This window comes from Lepidochelys olivacea, assembly GCF_965140295.1.
Source record: "Lepidochelys olivacea isolate rLepOli2 genome assembly, chromosome: 14".
Classification (NCBI taxonomy): domain Eukaryota; kingdom Metazoa; phylum Chordata; order Testudines; family Cheloniidae; genus Lepidochelys; species Lepidochelys olivacea.
In genome coordinates this window covers 7,984,423-8,004,521 of record NC_140424.1, presented here as the reverse complement: position 1 = coordinate 8,004,521, position 20,099 = coordinate 7,984,423, and the positions used below count along the sequence as shown (strand labels likewise).

At 38.4% G+C, this 20,099-nt stretch overlaps 1 protein-coding gene across 4 annotated transcripts in view; it reads left to right on the top strand.

Annotated features, from left to right (window-relative positions):
- HELZ (helicase with zinc finger) overlaps positions 1 to 20,099 on the top strand; it is a 150,878-nt gene that overhangs the window by 98,385 nt on the left and 32,394 nt on the right. For all 4 annotated transcript variants that reach the window (XM_084646537.1, XM_084646536.1, XM_084646535.1 and 1 more), the window contains 5 exons: positions 2,267 to 2,450; positions 3,684 to 3,912; positions 11,241 to 11,445; positions 15,961 to 16,012; positions 17,071 to 17,267. In XM_084646537.1, the coding sequence (XP_084502663.1) occupies positions 2,267 to 2,450; positions 3,684 to 3,912; positions 11,241 to 11,445; positions 15,961 to 16,012; positions 17,071 to 17,267 (867 nt within the window). The remainder of the gene's footprint in view (positions 1 to 2,266; positions 2,451 to 3,683; positions 3,913 to 11,240; positions 11,446 to 15,960; positions 16,013 to 17,070; positions 17,268 to 20,099) is intronic.

Sequence of the window (20,099 nt, the reverse complement as noted above, 5' to 3'; positions counted from 1 at the left end):
ATATAAAAAAGGTTTTACCATGTTTTTTAGAAATACTTGTCACTGTGTCAATATCTCCACCCAGTGTCTCTCAGTAGGGGGTTGTTGTCTTTGCTGTGTCCTCCTAGCAGGAGATCATTTTGATGAGAGGTGGAACTGAGAACAGGTCTGTTCTGTGTCATCAAGATAGAAGCTTACTGTTTTTTAAAAGCAGTTTTTAGGCATGATCCTGAAAGGTGCTGAATCTATCATCAATTCACTTGGAATTGTAGGTGGCCAGTGGCTCCAAGAATCAGGCACAGTTTCCAGTGATTGACTAACTCTCATTGTCAGTTCTCAAAGCCCACCTTTTTACCCAGGCCTTTGTCTGAGTAAGGGTGTTCATGAAAGATGCACCAAATCTAAAAAAGGAGTAGGAATGAGAGTCATCCTTTCCTTCTCTTGCCGGTAGTGGCTGGTAATTAATTTGGGGATCGTCTGTTTGCTGCCAATTGTTGACAGCATGTTATGAATTTCTGATGATATATTTTTAAAGATCTGAATATACCCAGAGCACATATTTTATAAATGCTGATATAAATAAATTAAAACAGAAGTTGAAAATAGAAAGAAATTTAAAAATTGCTTTAGAATAACTTGGAATGTTTTTAAAAAAATAGGGATTGGAGAAAGGGTTTTGCAATGTTAACTTCAAACAGCGTTTCACAGGAAACATTTGTTTAGCTGCTTTACAAGTGTACTGCTTTCACTACATACATTTCCCTGGCTTGAGTTATCAGAGAACCTATAAATTTCTAGAACTAAAATTGTGTTTGGGGAGAGAATTGGCTCCTAATCGTTGAGGAGGCAGCATGGTCTAGTAGATAGGGCTCTGGGCTGGGAGGTCTGGATTCTATTTCTGGTTCTGCCACTTATCTTACTTGACCATGGTCAAGTCACTTCCAATCTCTGTGCCTCTGTTTGCCCTTCCACCCTTCTGTCTTGCTGTGTAGACTGAGTTCTGTGGGCAAGGACTGCCTCAGGATGTGTGTCTACAGCTCTAGCATAATGGAATTCCAGTCTCTGGGGCCTCTAGCAAGCTGCCATAATGCAAATAATAAGTAATCGTTATCATCAGATAACGTTATCATCGTTTTAAATTTATTTTGAGTAATCCCCAGACCACTGAAATTTCCCATTTTAACTCTGAAAACACTTCTCTTTTATTAGGGTCTGATTCTGCTCAGTTTGAAATCCGTAAGAATTTTGTCACTTATTTTATAGGGAGCAAGATAAACCTCAGATTCAGTTTTGTTGCCTCAGATTAGTAATAATTAATAAAGACATCTCAAATTCTCTTGCTTCCTCCTCATGATAAAGTAGCTTCTTTTGGTTAAGGCCAGGTTACAAAGATTTCCTTGAAACTTCCCAAAGTGAAGAGCACTGGCCAGCCTTTATATCTAACCCAGTGATTCCCAATCAGTGGTCCATGGAGCTTCTGTCTAGTAACCTGCATAGAGCCGGCAGGCCACATGGGGCTGAAAAACAAATATAGACTGGGTTTTCTAGTGTATTTCTACTCTCAGAAATGCACACCTGCTATGGAAGGAGAAAAGGGTTTATTTACAGTTTATTCATATACCCACTGAAGTTCTTTACTGGATTCTCCATTACTATCAGTCTTCCTAAGTGACACACAGTATGCTTTCCTCAGTTGAATTGATTGATAGCAGAGGCAGGTGCAGTCTTATGTGACAGAGAAGCTTTCAGTATACTTGCTTATGTGTGTGTCCTTTTTCTTTAGATTCCAAAATGTTACATGAAATATACAAACAGAAAGTAAAAATAAAAATAAAATAAAATACATGTATTTTGTTAACGTATCTAGATCTAGATATAGATATGACCCTAGGTCCTGATGCTCCAAAGTTTAGCATGAGCCTAACTTTAAGTATTTTAGTAGGTATAGTTAAGCATATGATTAAGTGCTTTGCTGGATAAGGGCCTTAAAGATTACTTTTTCATAGGAAACATTTGTCCTAATAGGAATTTTTTACAGTGTTCCAGAGTAATGACCCCAAATATTATTGATACTGTTGTAAGCTATAGTGTTTTGAAACATTATTATGAAATACAATAGCAGGTTTTTGTGTTTACTAAGAAGGTTTTATATAATATTTTGCCTGTAAAATCCTGTACAGTTTTAAAATTCCACTTCTGTTTTTATATAAAGGAATGATACTGGATTAAAAAGCAAATAAACACTTAACAATATTTTTGACTCAGGTTTTATGATTTTCTTTTTAAGGTATTTGAAATAGTAGAACGTGTTGAAGAATTGAGAAGAAAATGGCCGGTAGCTTGGGGAAAATTGGATGATGGCAGTATAGGGGTTGTAACACCATATGCTGATCAAGTGTTCCGAATTCGGGCAGAACTTCGAAAAAAGAGATTATCTGATGTCAGTGTAGAAAGAGTGCTAAATGTTCAGGGTAAGTAGTGATTGCATGTCTTAAGAATCTGCTAACAAAGATAAGATTGTGAAATGCAGTCCTAATTTCTGTATGTAATTTACCAATCTATGTAATTTTTTAACATGTGATATAGGAGGCTTTTTACAGTAAGCTTTTTAATTGTGATCCCCAGATTTCACACTCAGAATGTCTTTGATTGTACTTTGTAATTAGAGTATGATAGTAACAGCAAGTTAAACAAAGGAATAACATATAGGAGAAGCAGTTAAAATAATCTTGACTCTGAGTAAAAAGAGTGGATATAATATACAGTCACTAATGTTGGTGTGACAGGATCTGACTAGTGCACGTGCTCATTGGATATTATTCCATCCTAGAATACCCAAAGCAATCAATGTGTGGTTTGTGAAATATAAAATTTTTCAAAATGAATATGACTTTTTGTGTTAATGGAGGCAAAAAAAGACCTTACTTTTTATTTCTTTATGTAGCTCCAGCAATGTGCTAGGCACTTTGCAAACAATTATGGAGACAGACAAGATCCATAAAGAAACATAATGCCCCAGAGTGTTTGCAATCCAAGGACCCAGTCCTGCAAAGGAATCCACGCTCTTGGACTCCTAGTCCCACATGGTGTTCCATTGACAACAGTAGGATTCTGCGGGGGCATGTGGCTTTACAGAATCGTGTTTTAAATAGACAAAGAGCGGACAAGTGTCTGCCGGGTAGCAATTGGCAAACTCAGATAGCTGAGCAGGAAAGAACAGCCTATTTCACATAGGTAGAAATTTGTATTTGTTTGACTTTTATGGCATTTTTATTTGCTAAGCTGTGAAAGAGAAATGGCTGAAATGATGTGCATTTTTTCCTGCGGAACAGCCTTATTTTTTTCAGATGTAGCCTTTAGTGTAAATTGGTACCGCACCTATTACTGGCTGAACAGAAACTGTGCAGAGGTGTTCAGAACTTCAGAAAGTTCTGGAGTGCTTAAAACTGGCATGGAAAACAAGGATTTTAAAAGGACAAATTGCTCTTGCAATGAAAAGTGTTCTTCATAATGCATTTTAAAATGTTAAACTCTTATTATTCTTGCACAAAGCTCTTTACATGAAGAGTAACTAATGACTCTCTAGAATTACTTACATATAAAATGTCAAGTTCTGAAATCTGTCTAGCAAGTGTTGTGATTTGGTTGCATTACATCTGAAAATGGTTAAAATTATCTCAAACTTTCATCTCTCCTTTCTTTAGGAAAGCAGTTTAGAGTTTTGTTTCTCAGCACAGTGCGAACACGGCATACGTGCAAACACAAGCAAACACCGATCAAAAGGAAGGAACAATTACTGGAGGATTCAACAGAGGACTTGGATTATGGTTTTCTGTCCAATTACAAACTTCTCAACACTGCCATTACAAGAGCACAGTCCCTGGTAGCTGTGGTGGGAGACCCAATTGCTTTATGTTCCATTGGAAGATGCAGGTACAGTATGTGTGTGTTCTTTGGCTAAACAGGGGTAGCAGAAGTGCTAGTGAATATTATACATTTGAGTACAATCTATGGACTAAGTAAAACTGGTCTGCTTTTTAGGCTCCAAAGTCAAATGAGTTGCATTTAAAAAATTGAATTGGAGAAACATATATAATTTTTTACACCATTATATATATATATATTCCACTAAACAAAACCTTCATTAAAATCAGTTAAAATTGCTCAGGTGAAGCCACACCATCGGTAAAAAGCGAGGAAGACACTAATTGAGTTCTCATCTGTCTCTTGCAGACTACAACTATGGTTTCACCTTGTCCATATTTATACCATCCATTTCCACCACACACATGCCTTCTCTTCTATACTAAACATGCAATTCGTAACGCCAGCCATGCAGAGTCCTTAGAAATTGATGTTTTCTGATTTTTGGCAAGGTTGAGTTGGTGTTATCTTGAAACACTTTATTGTGTATAGTGTATATTCTGAACTGATAGTGTTGTTTAACTGTGTTACCTTGGAAGATTGCTAATGGAGGGAATTGTTTATTTTTTAAGTGAAAATGATTTGTAATAGTGTAGTTTGTAATGTTTCTAGTAGTATAAATCAGGTGATGTAAAAGGATGTATTGTGTTTTGTTTTTTCAATAGTTGGATTTATGGTGGCATGTTTTTGTGTTTCCAAACAATAACACCAGTAAAGGTGAGAAGTCACCTTTCATCTATCTTGGTGAACTTCAGAGTCTAAATGGGATACTAGCATTATTAAGCACATGGCAATCTTTTCTTTTTTCTTTTTTTTTCTTTTTTCTTTTTTCTTTTTTTTCTTTTTTCTTTTTTTTCTTTTTTTTCTTTTTTCTTTTTTTTCTTTTTTCTTTTTTTTTCTTTTTTTTTTCTTTTTTTTCTTTTTTCTTTTTTTTTCTTTTTTTTTTCTTTTTTTTTCTTTTTTTTTTCTTTTTTCTCTTTTCTTCTCTTTTCTCTTTTCTCTTTTCTTTTCTCTTTTCTTTTCTTTATCAAGTACAAAATCTCTGTGAATTGAACATGAAGGTAGCAGAGATATGATCACCAAAAGACAGAATGCCAAGTTAAGGTACTTCTCTGTACAACAAAGAAGTGACTTCAGTATGGTTGAAAATAGTATCTTCTTTTAGGACTCTGCTCCTTTGAAATGTTTTTAGGTAGGGGAAACTGAAATGCAGCATTGGCAGAGCCTGATGTGGACTTTCAAACTGAAGAAAAGACAAGGCAAAGGTGTAGTGAGGGTAACCAGCTGAGGAAGAGTGAGATAGTAAGGGCGGGAAAACTTTATGCAAGGGCCTCTACTCATAGGAAAAGTGCCACAGGATCTTTAGTGTTCAGTCAGGGTCGACCCATCTTTGATTCTTAATGTGTCCTCCAAAATCACATTGTAGCTGTTTGTTACTTGCTCAAGAGCCTGCATTTCTATATGTAATGAAGGGTAATTGACAACGCATTCTTGTTGTATTTGCTAATTCTGTAATTTGTACTTGATACTAGTAGCTCAAGACCCTCCATTTCATTTTCAGCTGTTTTTAATGTGCTTATTATAACATTGCATGTCAATAAAAATACTGCAATTAAATTTGGGCATTGAAAAATAGCATGATTTATTACTTAACTGTTTTTTGTGTGAAACATCATGGCAGTCATATGAAAGTGGAAAGCACAAAGCCATCGTTTAGCTATTCTCTGTAAACCTAGAATAAGCTAAATGGGAGCTGAATAAATGAACTTCCTGAAGACACGAATAAGGAAAGGTGAAAAATGGTAGGAGATTTAAACAATCATTTTACGGATGTAAAGGTCTTTGTCTTCAAAGGGTTCTCTTTCTATGGAAGGGGCAAAATGTTCAGATGGTCAGAGATAGAGCCTTAAGCTTGCTTCTGAAGTAGAAGAAATGCTGCACTGACTGTGCTATAACAATGCAGCAAAAGTGTGTGTGTGTGTGTGTGTAAGTCATATGTCCCTTTACATTGACTTCACTTTCCTGAGCAGTGTCTCTCTATTACAATGCTTCTGATGTTCATGGAGATGTTCAGAGAAGCCCAAATACCTTTTATTTAGAAAATGGAAACCAAACCTTTATCTACTACATTTATTAAAATATAATTTGAATTTAAATACTTATTTAAGGGGACAGCATCAAAATAACCTTTTCTTTAGTGCTGCTAACAGGTTATTAAAATCAAAAGGATTTTTGTGTGTTTTATTTGTACCATTCATGTTTCTTGCTTGCATTTTTGAACATGCCTGATTTATGTAACTCACTGGTCAGCATTTGTTACCCATACTCCTTCGTACTTGAGCCACAGATGATGTGAGTTTGTTACAACTCCCAACACCCAGGGCTTGGTTTTCTAGCTCAAGCTGCAGAGACAATTCATGTTTTCAGCTCTGGAGGTTCCTGGTTCTCTCCCTTGGTGTATTGGAAAAGATCCTGGTCATCACACTTAAGGAAATCGGTCTGTTTCAGATACTCCCTCTGCCCCACCGTGGGCTGTTGGGACACACTGGGTTTGCTCAGTAAGGGGACAAGGCTCTTGGATCCATTAGTACCACAGACCATTATGTGGCCTGCTGATTGGCTCAAGGGTCATCATTTTTAAGTGATGCATACAGTTCATCCATACATTCTCCAGCTTCTGTCGGTTCAGGGTACTGAGAGAGACCTTGAGACCCAAATTCTGACCCCTTTGAGTCCCGATAGCAAAGCATTAAGGCTCAAATTTTCGTAAGTGACTAGTGTTTTTCGGTCTCTGAACTTTTTAAGTGCCCAACTTGATAGGTTCCAGAGGTACACTCTGTCCCAACACATTTTTAGAAATTGGCCCCTTTAAAGGGTCTGAAATTTATGAAAATGTAGGCCTAGGCCGCCATTAAATTGCAGTTTTGACAGCTAATGGTCCAGTCTGCCTTTCCAAGTCCAACAGCTTTTATGTATATTCTGTGCAAAACTTACGCAACCAAAAGTTCTTTAATTAAGAAGTAAGCAATGTGTGGGAACTTTATCAAGAAGATGTGTCTTGAGCAATGCTTTTAATATGCCATTGTCTTGTTTCACTGAATAATTGAATATTTACTGTTTGAAACTCCTGCTGGAGGGCTTGGGCACTCTGCTATTAAGAGAGAGTGAGTTCTTTTTTAGCACAAGAGAAATTCAGAAGTCTGGAAGAAGTGACATTTTGTGCAGAAAAACAGACCTCAAAAAAAGTTTAGAGAGTTCTTGAATTTTATAAATATTCTAATACCTGTCAAAGTGAGTCAGGAATTTGTAGCTGTAGTTGCAGAGAGCTATGTGAAGTAGCCCCGGGTAATTATTGCCTTTCTGTATATTACAGGCAGACTAGACAGGGCTGTTTGGCAGACGCTCCCTTTAAATTCAGGAGCAACTGCAAAGCAGAGATGGCAGTGTTTTATTTTCTGTTCTTACATCCCAGTACAAGTGTTCCATGTGTAGGGAGACTGCTTGGTGCATTTTAAACAAAAGTGCATGGGCCTCAGTGGAGTTCTGGTGGTTTGCGGTAGGTTTGATGACTGCATTGAGTAATCACAGAGAGCTCTGTCATTATAGCATCCCAGTGAAATATTTCCATATTGTTGTTTAATTCTTACTTAAATACTTGCAAAATGTGTTTGCCTTACAGTCAAATGACTTGATGCTCCTGCAGAAAATGGGTCATCTATATAGTGAAATTTAAAAGCGCACTTCTCATTTACATGAAATCACAGCGAAAGATTGGCATTAGAATGGCTATTTTAAATTCTTATGTGTATGCAGCTTGGTCTACAGTACATACTTACTTCGATATAACTGTGTCGCTCAGGGTGTGAAAAATCCACACCCCGAGCAATGTAGTTATACTGACATTAAACCCCTGTGTAGGCAGTGCTAGTGCCTCTTTGTGGAGGTGGTGTTGTTAAGCTGATGGGAGAGCTCTCTCCGATTGGCTTAGAGCGTCTTCACCAGACATGCTACAGCGGTGTAGCTGCGCCATTGTAAATTTGTAGTGTAGACCTACCCTTAGTAACTATTCCTGTGGTCTTGCAAGAGAGACACTTGTCCTCCCTCAGGTTCGCCTGCGAATGGCACTGGTCAACCAGTGGCTTCTCTCCTTAGGATCTACATTGCCATAGGCTGGGTGAGCTTGCCACCTGGAACTAGGCTGATTGCCTGTCCTGTTTCCTTAAAAGGCCAACTGCAGAAGGAGACAAGGGGTAGCAAATAGAGTATGTTTCCTATGTTGTTACAGTTGCCAGCACTTCTGATCCGATGCTTCAAAACATTCCCTAAACTTGGTGAGGTATGACATGAGAAATTGTGTATGACTAACCTGGTTTATTCTTGTGCTTTGCCATTCTGAACAGGCTAAATGAAATGAAAAGGGTTTAAATAAATGTGTATTTGTGCGAATAATTCTCCATCTCTGGCTCTAGACAGTGAGCAGAGTTATTTTTAAATGCAGTATTAATCTTTTCGTTCATTCTTTCATCAACACTAGAGTAATTATAAAATTTAAAGCAAAAGGTGTTGGACAAGGTGTGGGGAAAAACTGTCCACCTGCAAATACACAGTGTGTCACCCCCTTAATCAACTCATTTTCTAATAAAATTGCTCAAGAAATATTCTGAAATATCTAGGATGCCTGGGTATTATAAAGTCTAGACTCCTAGCTGTGATAAAATAATTCCATGTCATACATGGGCATGGAGAAATATACCAGTGGCAAAGACTCAGCCAGCATCTGGAATGTTAATTCCACTGGAGCTAAATGGAGCTTTGCTATTTTTTTTTCTGCATCTTCACCTATGTGGGGTGAAATCCTGACCTCACTGAAGTCAACCTGAGTTTTGCCATGGACTTTAGTGTGGCTAGATTTTCACTCTAGGACTGCTCCTCTCTTGAAAATTCTGGAGATAACAGGATTTATCTGTGCTTCTTCCATTCTTGCGTCAGATTCTCTGCCTTCCACAGTGCATGCAGAGCAATGGTTCATCACGTCCACGTTGTCCTATAGCATTCGTTGCTTTTAGAACTCATTTTTTATTATAATTATTTATTTAAATTACCATAGCACGTGGGGGCCCTAGTCATGGACCAGGACCCCATTATGCTGGGTGCTGTACAAATATAGAACAAAAAAGGCAGTATTTCCCCCATTTATTGACCAGAACTGGCAGATTCTGCTCCTTGAACATGACCACCCACTAAGCTCCTCTCTGTATGCCCGGTGGCCGTAGTGGATCAAGGAACTTTGATCCCTGAACCCTTTTTGCAGGTCAATGTGCAGTAGACCTGCAGAATGTCAGTTATACAGGTTTTGGGGGACTACAACACTTGTGCATTCTACACAAAACACTTGTGTTTTGGCCTCTCTCTCCTATGGAAGAGCCAGACAGATTTTTGCCCAGGAAGGCACAGTCTTTTGTTTTTAAAAATAATTTTTGCTCATTCGGATGGCCTCATGGGATGTTCATTTGTAAAGCGGGCATTAATTATATTTCCCATCTTCTGTAAAGCACTTTAAGATTTACATATGACTATAGTTCTTATTACCTTAGGTTCAGGAAAAACCAGAAGAAGCAGGCACCCCAATCTGCTTATGAATAATGGAAATACATTATACAGGCCTTCCATTTTTTCAACACCTTCCAGTACAGAAATCAATCTGAGATTGTCAGCAGACGTTTACGAGTGTAAAATATTGTCAGCCTGTCGTCTTTAATCACTTACCAAAAAAATGAAAATTAAAGAGACGGATTATTATTCAGTGTGCCTTTTAAGGTTTTCATCTTTTCAAAGTCTAATGTAGTTTTTTCCCCTACATCTTTTATTTTTCATCACCCTTCATTGCTTGAAGGAGATAATTTAATAATTTTTCCTTGATTAAAGGAGATAAGATCCTGGTTGTTGTTGTGTTGTGTTTTTTAAACAATGACCGATTTAAATTTTTTCAGAGGAAAATGACTGTCCCATGTTCTGCTTGCTTTTCAGAAAAAGTATTTGTTGATAGAATTTCTAAAATCAAATGTTTTACCAATAGATATTGTCACGTGTTTTAAAAAAAAAAAGAGTAGACTTCTACATGAGTCACACTGAGAAATTGGAATGACAGATTGAAATGATCATTTATTGAGCTATTTAATTAAAAAAAAAGCTAATTTACAGCACTATAGGGGAAAATAATACAATCCTTTTTCTTACATGAACCTGGAAACCCCTATTATATATATACAAAGTATTATAATAAGAACAGTTTGCATTTATACCTGCCATTGAAGGATCTCAAGTGTTTTACACATACTAACATATTAAGCCTCACAACATACCTGGGAGGTAGGCAAGTGTTAACCCCATTTTACAGATGGAAAAACCAAGGATCAAAGAGGTTACTTGCCTAAAGTCATGTGGTGAATCAGTGGCAGAGCCAGGAAATGAATTTAGCTCTTCTAACTCACCGTCCTGTGCTTTAACAGCGAGACTGTCCTTCCATATTTTGTCCCACTATTGCTACCAGACAAATACTGTGTGATTTGTATTTAGTAGTGTTACTTCAAGAAAACCAATAAAAACTCAGGGTCATATTGTTCCACCTGTCTCAGTTAATGGAGTAGGGCATGCTGCCTCTACCCTTCCGCCTCCACTGGGGCTGGACTCTTTGGAATGGGAGGGCTTGGGGCCATGAGTACAGCTGCACTTTGCAGTTTAACACTGCTAAGGATATTAGTGAATACACTAATTCTGATCCTGTCAGTGACAACTTCCTTCTTCCAGAGGAGGCAATATAGCCTGGTTGATGTGGCATTGGACTGGGACTCAGAAGACCTGAAATCAGTTTCTGGCTCTGTTACTGCTTTGCTGCCTGACCTTGGGCAAGTCACTTTTTCCCCCAGGCCTCAGTTTCCCTATTTGAAAAAATGGGGATAATGATACTAATCTTCTTTGTAGAGCACTTGGCTTTTTGAGCTTTAATAGAGTCTGTGGTGTTTGTGTTTGCTCTTCCATAAAATTTCCAGGTTAGTGCAGTCTCTGCTTTTATGTTGACATAGGTATAGGAATCAGATATGATATGACATAGGGTTAGGGCTGGAGTCTGATCTGCCTGGACAGACCCTTATGCCTACTCTGTGGCTGGGGCTCCGCATGGATGTGTGGGCCCAGCCCCTGGATCTCATTGCAGAATTGGAGGCATGATGTGTAAGATGGGCATGTAGGAAAAATACAAACTGTACTTTGCTGTGTAAAACCTCTGTTAACTATAACCTGAGTTGGTAAATCTTATTCTTTCTAACTGTTTTCCATAGGAAATTTTGGGAGAGGTTTATTGCCCTGTGTCACGAGAATGAGAGCCTCCATGGTATCACGTTTGAACAGATCAAGGCTCAGTTGGAGGCTTTGGAGTTAAAGAAAACCTATGTGTTGAATCCACTGGCACCTGAGTTTATCCCTCGGGCTCTGCGACAGCAGCATTCTGCAAATATCAACAAACAGCAACAATCACCACCCAAGGTAAAGCATAACTGGTAATGAAGTTTGTCAGGGGGTGGTAGTGAAGGTAGAAATACCTGTCGAGAAATGATATAAAAGGTTTATTGGGCTGGTGGTTGTTTTAAAATAGCTTCCACACACACATACAGACTTGCAGTTGATGGTGTCAGTGCAATTGCTGAAGGGGCCTTCAACAATTTCAAAAGCAAGCACTAGACCTCATTACAAGGTGGTATTTATTTAGCAGTAGCGTGGGCTGGCCAAGATTGGATCTCTCATTGAAAGATGTGCTCTAGCTCAACCACCATTCATTCATTCTTTTATTGTTTGTATTACCGTAGCACCTAGGAGCCCCAGTCTTGGACTCCATTATGCTAGGTGCTATACAAACACAGAACAAAAAGACAGTCCCCACCCCGAAGAGCTTACAGTCTAAGACAAGACACAACAGGTTGATACAGACAGACCAGTGAGGGAGAACAAAGAACCCGTGTGACAATAACCACAATTTTTTTAGGCTTGGTGCAAAAATTACCTCAGGTGAAATTCAGTGGCTTATATTTTGCAGGAGGTCACATTAGATGATCATAATGGTCCCTTCTTGCCTTAACTGTATTGAAATACAGTATTTATTTAGCATTAACTGATGATTGCTGTTCATCAAAAGGCCAAATTTAATTACCGTCAAGGATATAACTGAAAATCTGAAAATCTTCCTTCCACCTACATCATCACAGTAATAAGAGCTATTCCATCTGAACATAGTTGACAAGTTGTCATCTGAGATGACAGGAGTAAAGTAAGCAGATAATACTTGAACACACGTAGGAAGTAACTACAATAAGTAATAAAGCTCCCTTTTTTTCCTTTCAAGTTTTAAAAGCCTGTGATTAGTTCTGTTTTTGTTAGGCCTTTTAAAATATAACATTTATTGTTGTTAGTGGAGAGGAGGCTGGAGACCTGAATGATGCTGATGTATTTCTACTACTGAAGAAATAGGAAGACTAGTCCCCAAGAATTGTTCTGTACTGAGTTTATGGATATCTGTGCAGTTCAAGAGGTATTGCCTAACTGTGATCCACGCTGAAAAGTGACTCTGTAAAACTGGTACCTTCTTACATCTGCCCCAGTGCTTATTCAGCATAAAATGTCTTCCTTGACCTACAAAGAGCCATACTGGGTCAGATCATTGGTCCATCTAGCCCAGTATCCTGTCTTCCAACAGTGGCCAATGCCAGGTGCTTCAGAGGAAATGAATGGAACAGGTAGTTCATCAAGTGGTCCATCCTCTATCACCTGTTCCCAGCTTCTGGCAAACAGAGGCTAGGGACACTTCAGAGCATGGTTTTGCATCCCTGCCCATCCTGGCTAATAGTTTTTAATAAGTTTTTTACATCTGTGACCCCTTCAGGGCCAAAACAGCTAATATGGAGTTAGCTGGATTTTGTACTGGCATGTGCATTATCAACAGAATTGCTAGGCCTAATGTGAAACCTAACTGAAGGCAATGGAGTTGTGTTTATTAATGGTGATGCTGCACAAACCAGAAAGAAGCTGGCTTGACTTTCAGCTCTCAGGTTGGGTTCGTTTGCTATTGGGGGAAGTAGTGGAAATTTTTTTTAATTTTTTTTTTATTTGTAAATTTAATCCAGAAGCCATTGAGAGCTCCATGGTGCCATTTGTACAGAGTCATTACGTGTATAGAACTGCACTGTAAATTTTTTTAAAAAATCACCATGTGATGCAGTTACATACAGAATCTTAGTCAAAGGAGACAATCTTTCCACATTTTGAAAATACGGTCCCTGAAAGCAATTGCTACAGAGCATAGCAAGTTTGTTAGGTCAAGCAGAACTTTTATGGGCATATAACAGACCATCTGATACCAATTGACAGCATAAACCAATACAGCAATAGAATTATGTAAACAACAAATGGGTGATGATAAGGCACAAAACTTGACTAAATTGTGATTTGGTATTAGGTCTCTTAGTATACAAATAGCTCCTTTTTAAAAGCTTCTGGGGTTCTGTTTGCTTAAACACAACTATTAAAAATAAATAATTTTCTTTTCAAAAATAATATTAATCCAAAAAACCATAAGAAAATCGGAGACCAGTCTGACACTGTCCTTTAATCTATTTTATGCATAGGTCAACATTTGTCAAATCCACCTGTCTCTGTACTTAGACAACTGATTAATTAGCTCAGACTTCTGGAAAACTGCCTAGACTTATCTACTGGGCAAGTAAAGTAAATAGGTTTTTAAAAATATTTTAAATTTGAGAGTGCATCTCCTGATTCAGAAAAGCATCCTATTCAGCAAAGAACTTAGGAACGTGCTTAACTTTGAGTGTGTGCATGTCCTGTTGATTTCAGGTGCTTTCTTCAGTTGATGCCTAAGTGTTCATTAACATGTAGGAGTGATAGCACTGAATGTAGCCTCCCTTTCTAATGTAAAATACACCCAGCAGAAGAGAACTCATCCCAAAGATCTGCTCTGTCATCCCTTCTGGGTAGCAGATACCAGGGGGATAAAGACCAAGCAACTGATAATGAATTGCAAAAGGTGGGGTGATTGATTAACAGAAAATGACTGAAAGGATCTCAGATTATCATTCAGGGTGCATGGTGCCATGCTTTATCGCCTCCACTGCTGCAGCATAGCTTAGCAGCAATTGACTGGCCCATCACTTCTACTGCATCTCCCCTCACTGCGGCATATACAATCTCAAGAGCGATAACATACAATGTTTCTGACTTGGGGAAGTATTTCTGCAATACATATAAAATGTGATATATACTGTTGAGCGGTAGAAGAAAGGGATTATGTTAGCACTACTGTCTGCCGTCTCTTTGGCTACGTCTACGCGATGAAGTAGGGGTGTGATTCCCCTGCTTGTGTACACATAATTGCACTAGCTTGATGTGGACTAGCAGTGTAGCTGTGGTAGCATGGGTAGCAGCAGCAGAGGCTGAATACAAACCTGCAGGGGAGTAGGTACTCAGTACCGCTAAGCCATACCTCCACTGCTACTATACTGCTATTTATACTCACAACCCTACCTCCTAGTCTGGAGGTAGCCTTTGGTGAACAATGCTTAAATTGACCGTGTTGGATTTTCCAGTCAGTTTCTAAAATGGTTGCCTTAGTACATTATTTACATTTAGCAGACTTTTACATACGTACAGCTTTTACAGGCCTTTTGCTTATTCTTTACTTTATTTTCAGCCTTCCTATGTAAGTGACTGCCTTCTTGTTTTTAAAAGTGCTCTTGTCCTACAAATTATACAAATAAGGATTAGCTCCTTAGCCCTTATTATACATGTCTTTTGAATACATAATCAAAAGTTCCCTTCAGCAAAATGTAAATGTAATGTATACAAACAAAGTCAAACTAACTGAAAATCAAGTATCAAAGCTTAAAATCTATGTAAATAATTTTTGTGTGAAGATAGCTGTTACTGTTTAGAGATTTCAGAGTAACAGCCATGATAGTCTGTATTCGCAAAAAGAAAAGGAGTACTTGTGGCACCTTAGAGACTAACCAATTTATTTGAGCATAAGCTTTCGTGAGCTACAGCTCACTTCATCGGATGCAATGAAGTGAGCTGTAGCTCACGAAAGCTTATGCTCAAATAAATTGGTTAGTCTCTAAGGTGCCACAAGTATTCCTTTTCTGTTTAGAGATTAGCTTCCAGGGAGTGCTCTAAAGCTCTAGACACTTTTGGAAACCCGTTTTTGAGTGTCAGGTGTGCACGCATGCGCACACGTTGATGAAGGGGAGCTGCCAATAATAAATTAAGTTGGTAACAGCTGTTTGCTTTCTCCCTGCACATCTGTGATGATGGAAAAGTTTGTTCTTTTATCCGTTCTTTGTAGATGATCAAGGTACTCAAAGCTGGCAAACCAAAATAATAATAATAATATTTATCCTGACAAGTGTTTCTGTTCTAAAATTTTAACTTGAAGCCAAAGAAGATATCAAATCCTCAGAGAACCTGTGTCCCAATGCTGTGTATATCATAAGATCCTAAAGACCCTGCAAAGGCAGAGGTACTTACAGAAGCTAGAGTGAAACTGGTCATTTCAAATCCATGTATCAAATTGCTTGTAGTTCCCGTTTCAAGCAATAATAATAAAGCAAATCTATATCTTTTTCTTTGGAAAAAGGGAGAAATGGGAGCATTTCAAATATTGCAAGACTAGGGACAGTGCAATTTTAAATACCCCGTTTTAGTAGTCAGGTTTGGCAGTGGGAATTGGAAGGATGGGCAGAGTGCACTGTGAAACGGAGGTGCTTACTAATGGAACTTTGTACTGGCCTTGGTGGAACAGTACTGAACCAGTGGAATTGGGCAAGTAAAAATACTCAAGAGAAGAGTCGTAGACTTGCTGTTTTTTCCAACCTCTTCTCTGTAATTATATTTAAATTACTTGACTGTTACTGTGCTGAAATAAAGAACTATCTTTGTGTTTGGTCTGCATTAAACATGTAAAAAAAAGTAAGTCATTATGATTTTTTTTCATTAAAGGGCAAGGGTCATCATCATAATCAGAATGACCATTTTCAAACTGATGGAATTGGTAAGTGTCTACTGTTTCTCTGGAGAAACTGGGACTGATTCTCCTATGCTTCTACTAGTTTGACATCAGTGAAGTTAATGTTGATTTATACAGCTGTATGTGTTAAGGGAGGATCAGGCCCATTATGTCTATGAAAGTAATTTATTCCTTATGTGAATTCAGCAAGCAGATATCTCAGCATACTTTAAGTAGACATTAGGTAACTCCTGGGTTCTCATTGTATGCACTTTGCATGCTGACTTCAGAACCTAGATACAACCTTGTTGCAACATAGTTGTTGCTACTATGGTTCTACCACAGTTTCCCTGACCAGTGGCAGAAGATTTGTGTCTGAAACCCATGCTATACACCACTTTGGAATAGGTACAGTAATCTCGTGTGTGAGCCTATCTACACTTGCAAAATGGCTGTGTAAGGGAATCATGGTATAAAATGATAGTCCTCTAACTCTTTTATAACATAGTTTGGACATACCTGGATATATGGATCCACACAGAGTTATAATTTACTGAATCATGATATTCTCGCCAGGTAGTCTACAGTGACTTGAGACCTATATGTATTTGTTTTTAATTTTAAAGGCATTTCTAGTCCCTATTAAAAGAGTGAAGAAGTAAACCAGGGTTGTATTGTTGTAATGTGTGCAATTGGTACAGGTCATTTGGCCACCTTAACAGTCATGTCATATTTTAAGTAAAAAGGTATAGATGGTGCTCACTGGGGAGTTTTTCTTTTAGATAACTCCCCCTGCTCCTTCCTCTCCCCCACCCTCTTCCTCTGCTTTTAGGTAACTCCCCCTGCTCCTTCCTCTCCACCACCCTTTCCCCCAGCTTTCTACCAGTCCCAGAAGTTCACTAAAACTTAGCTTGTGTATTGGATCTGCGGAAACTTATGGAAAGAATATTGATTTTAGATTAATGCTCTCTGGATTCTTCTGTATAAAGACTTACCCAGTGAATTTGTAAAGAAGGGTCCATTTTTGGAAGGGAAAAAAAATGTCATTGAAGTACTTCATGTTCTTTTCCTCCCTTTGTTTTCCTTTTTTGTTTATTTTTCAGTTCAGCCCAATCCTTCTGTCCTAATTGGAAATCCTATCAGAGCGTATACTCCTCCTCCTCCTCCTCCTCTTGGACCTCACCCCAACCTGGGGAAATCTCCAAGCCCTGTTCAAAGGATAGATCCTCACACTGGGACAAGTATTCTTTACGTACCTGCTGTCTATGGAGGAAATATGGTCATGTCTGTGCCTTTGCCTGTAAGCATTTTTTCCCCCTGTTTTCTCCTTTTATTATATCGATAAAAATGAACACAAGACTAAGTAGTGAAAAGTGTGTCAGCATCTTTCATGCTTACCTGGGTTTTCCTGGCTAGGAATGTGGTGATGACCACCAAGCTGCAAGGTCTTAATGATGTTGCTCCTACAAAGAATATCACACAGCCTAAAATGGTTTTCATGTTTAAGTCATATGAGGATTACCCATGTTAAAATCGAACGAAGATGATCATGATTAATTACTGGCCTTTTTATGAGAATGCAGGAACAGTTGAGATATAATGGTCAATTATTGAAAGCTTTCTGAATAATATTGTTTCACAAGCATTCGTTGAATTTGTGGAGGAATAGCAGCAACAGGGTGCTTTCTATGTAGAAGTGTAAAGAGAGAAGTGTTGTAAGGTTTCAAAAGTCATCTTTTATAAAGCACAGTAGTAGTAGTCCATAATAGCCCTTGGGTTTTCAGAGCAGATCATATTATCATGGTAGCCTTTGATCTCAGATTTGCAAGGTATGAGGTTAGTTACTTGAACCACTGATCTACCTAGTCCTTTCCTTAGATAAAAACAAAAGTACTGTATATACAACCTCTGCCCAAACTCCCCACATTCACTAATTAGTATAATAATTTACAGGTTTGTTTTATTACTGTTTCAGTGACTTGGGTTATAAAATAAGTTACAATATTATCCATCTTTTGTATTAATTTAGCAAGTCAGAATCCAGACCTGGAAGGCTACGAATCATACTTTTATTACCATAAATATACAAGGAAAAATATAACATGTAAACAACACAATTTGAATAATACTGTACTCAAATTAAAATGGGTTTGCTTGCTTGTCTGTTAGCATGTTAAGAAAATGTGGCTTGCTGAGTACTTAGGGCTTCAAAATTGCTTCTCTTCATTTTGTGTAAGGGCCTGTCTGCACTTGAAACTCTACAGCGGTGCAGGTGTGTAGTGCTGCCGTGCATTGCTTAGTGCGTCAATGTAAACGCTGTTTGTGTAGGTAATCCACCTCCCCGAGAGGCAGTAGCTATATCCATGGAAGAATTCTTCCATCGACCTAGCATTGTCTACACTGGGATTTAGGTAGGCTTAAATAAATTGCCCATGGGTGTGGATTGTTCACACCCCTGAGCGACATAGTTAAGACGACCTAATTTTCTAGTGTAGACCAGGCCTAAGGGGCATTTTCCGATTTGCCTTTCCCTGTTGTAATTCAGGAGACACTGCAGTCAATGGAATTACATCCCAGTAAAAGTGGTATAAGATTAGGTTCAGACCCTAAATACTCACCACAGACATTCTCATTATTCTGTGCAAAGTAATTTTTGTGCTATATGATAGCGATATTTGCCTTAAAGCTTGTGATTTGAATAGATAGGACTATAATTGCATGTATCTGAATGTTGAACAGCTGAGTACTTGAACAGGACCTCTTATTGTGGCTAATTTGACTGAAAATCCAAGAGTTTATGCTTCTAGTCTTTCGTATTCTCTGCATGTAAGTCTGATTTTCAAATCCACTTCTGTGAAGCTTCACAGGTGCACATCATAGTCCCCTGAAGGAATAAGCGTAATGGGAGATGTATCTTTCTCTCTGGAGCATCACAAGAAGTGTGTCTGATTCCCTCAGACTGTTGCTTTATGACTAGCACTCCTTTTGAAGTTGTCATACTGCTAAACCAAAACACACTAGACAATAGAAGATGATTCTAGCTCACCTCAGCTTTGGGTGCTAAAATATTACCAGCATATGAAAATTTTATTACAAGCAGTTAACTGTCCAGCTGATCAATTTAGAACTATTAATTTTCCTTTGTGGAGCACTGTGCTGCTGAAATTACGTGCCTGGTTCTGTTGTTGACCACACTATATCAATAGATTTCCCCCTACTTTTTTTTAATGGGAGTCAGTATTCCCTTCAGTTCTCTCTCCATTAGATGTAGCAACTATAATTCTGGCTGACTTTACCCACAGTGTTGCCAAATAATGATCATCCTTGAGATGTCAAAGAAGAGACTATAACTTGAGCATACAATGAGGCTTGCAGTTTCATTTAGGTTGCAGGAATTACTTGCAGAATTATACATTGATGTAGCACCAAAGAGTGTTCTAGATATTTCACTGTACAAATAAAAAGCACGTTCGCTCACCTGGAAGCCTAAATCTAAGATTAAGGGCATGTCTACACTTACCTCCGGAGCGATTGATCCATCGGGGATCGATTTATCGCGTCTTGTGAAGATGTGATAAATCGAGCGCTCTCCCGTCGACTCCGGTACTCCACCGGAGCAAGAAGTATAGGTGGAGTCGACAGGGGAGCGTCAGCAGTCGACCTACCGCAGTGAAGACACCGCGGTAAGTAGCTCCAAGCACGTCGACTTCAGCTAAGCTGTTTTCATAGCTGAAGTTGTGTAACATAGACCAACTTAGCTCTTCTCTTCCCCCCACCCTCCTGCAGGGTAGACCAGGCCTAAGAGCAGAAAAAAATAGGTAGGAAATTGGGGAAGAGAGAACAGTAGTTACAGAAATAATGTTGTGCGGTAACATAGTTGTGCACATATCCTGAAAGGTTCTTTGGGGATAGGATATATACGTGCACATGTGTACATATAATTTCTTATACATTTTTAAATAGTCACACACAGTTAACTTTTTTAATAGTTGTGTAGGTTCTTTATGAAAACCCAATTCATGGCTGCTATTTTGAGGCCTGCTCTAAACCTGTGCTTTCAACTATGAAAACCATCTGGCAACTATAGATTACACAATCTTCTCCTTTTTTTAAGTGGTAAGGCCACTGATTT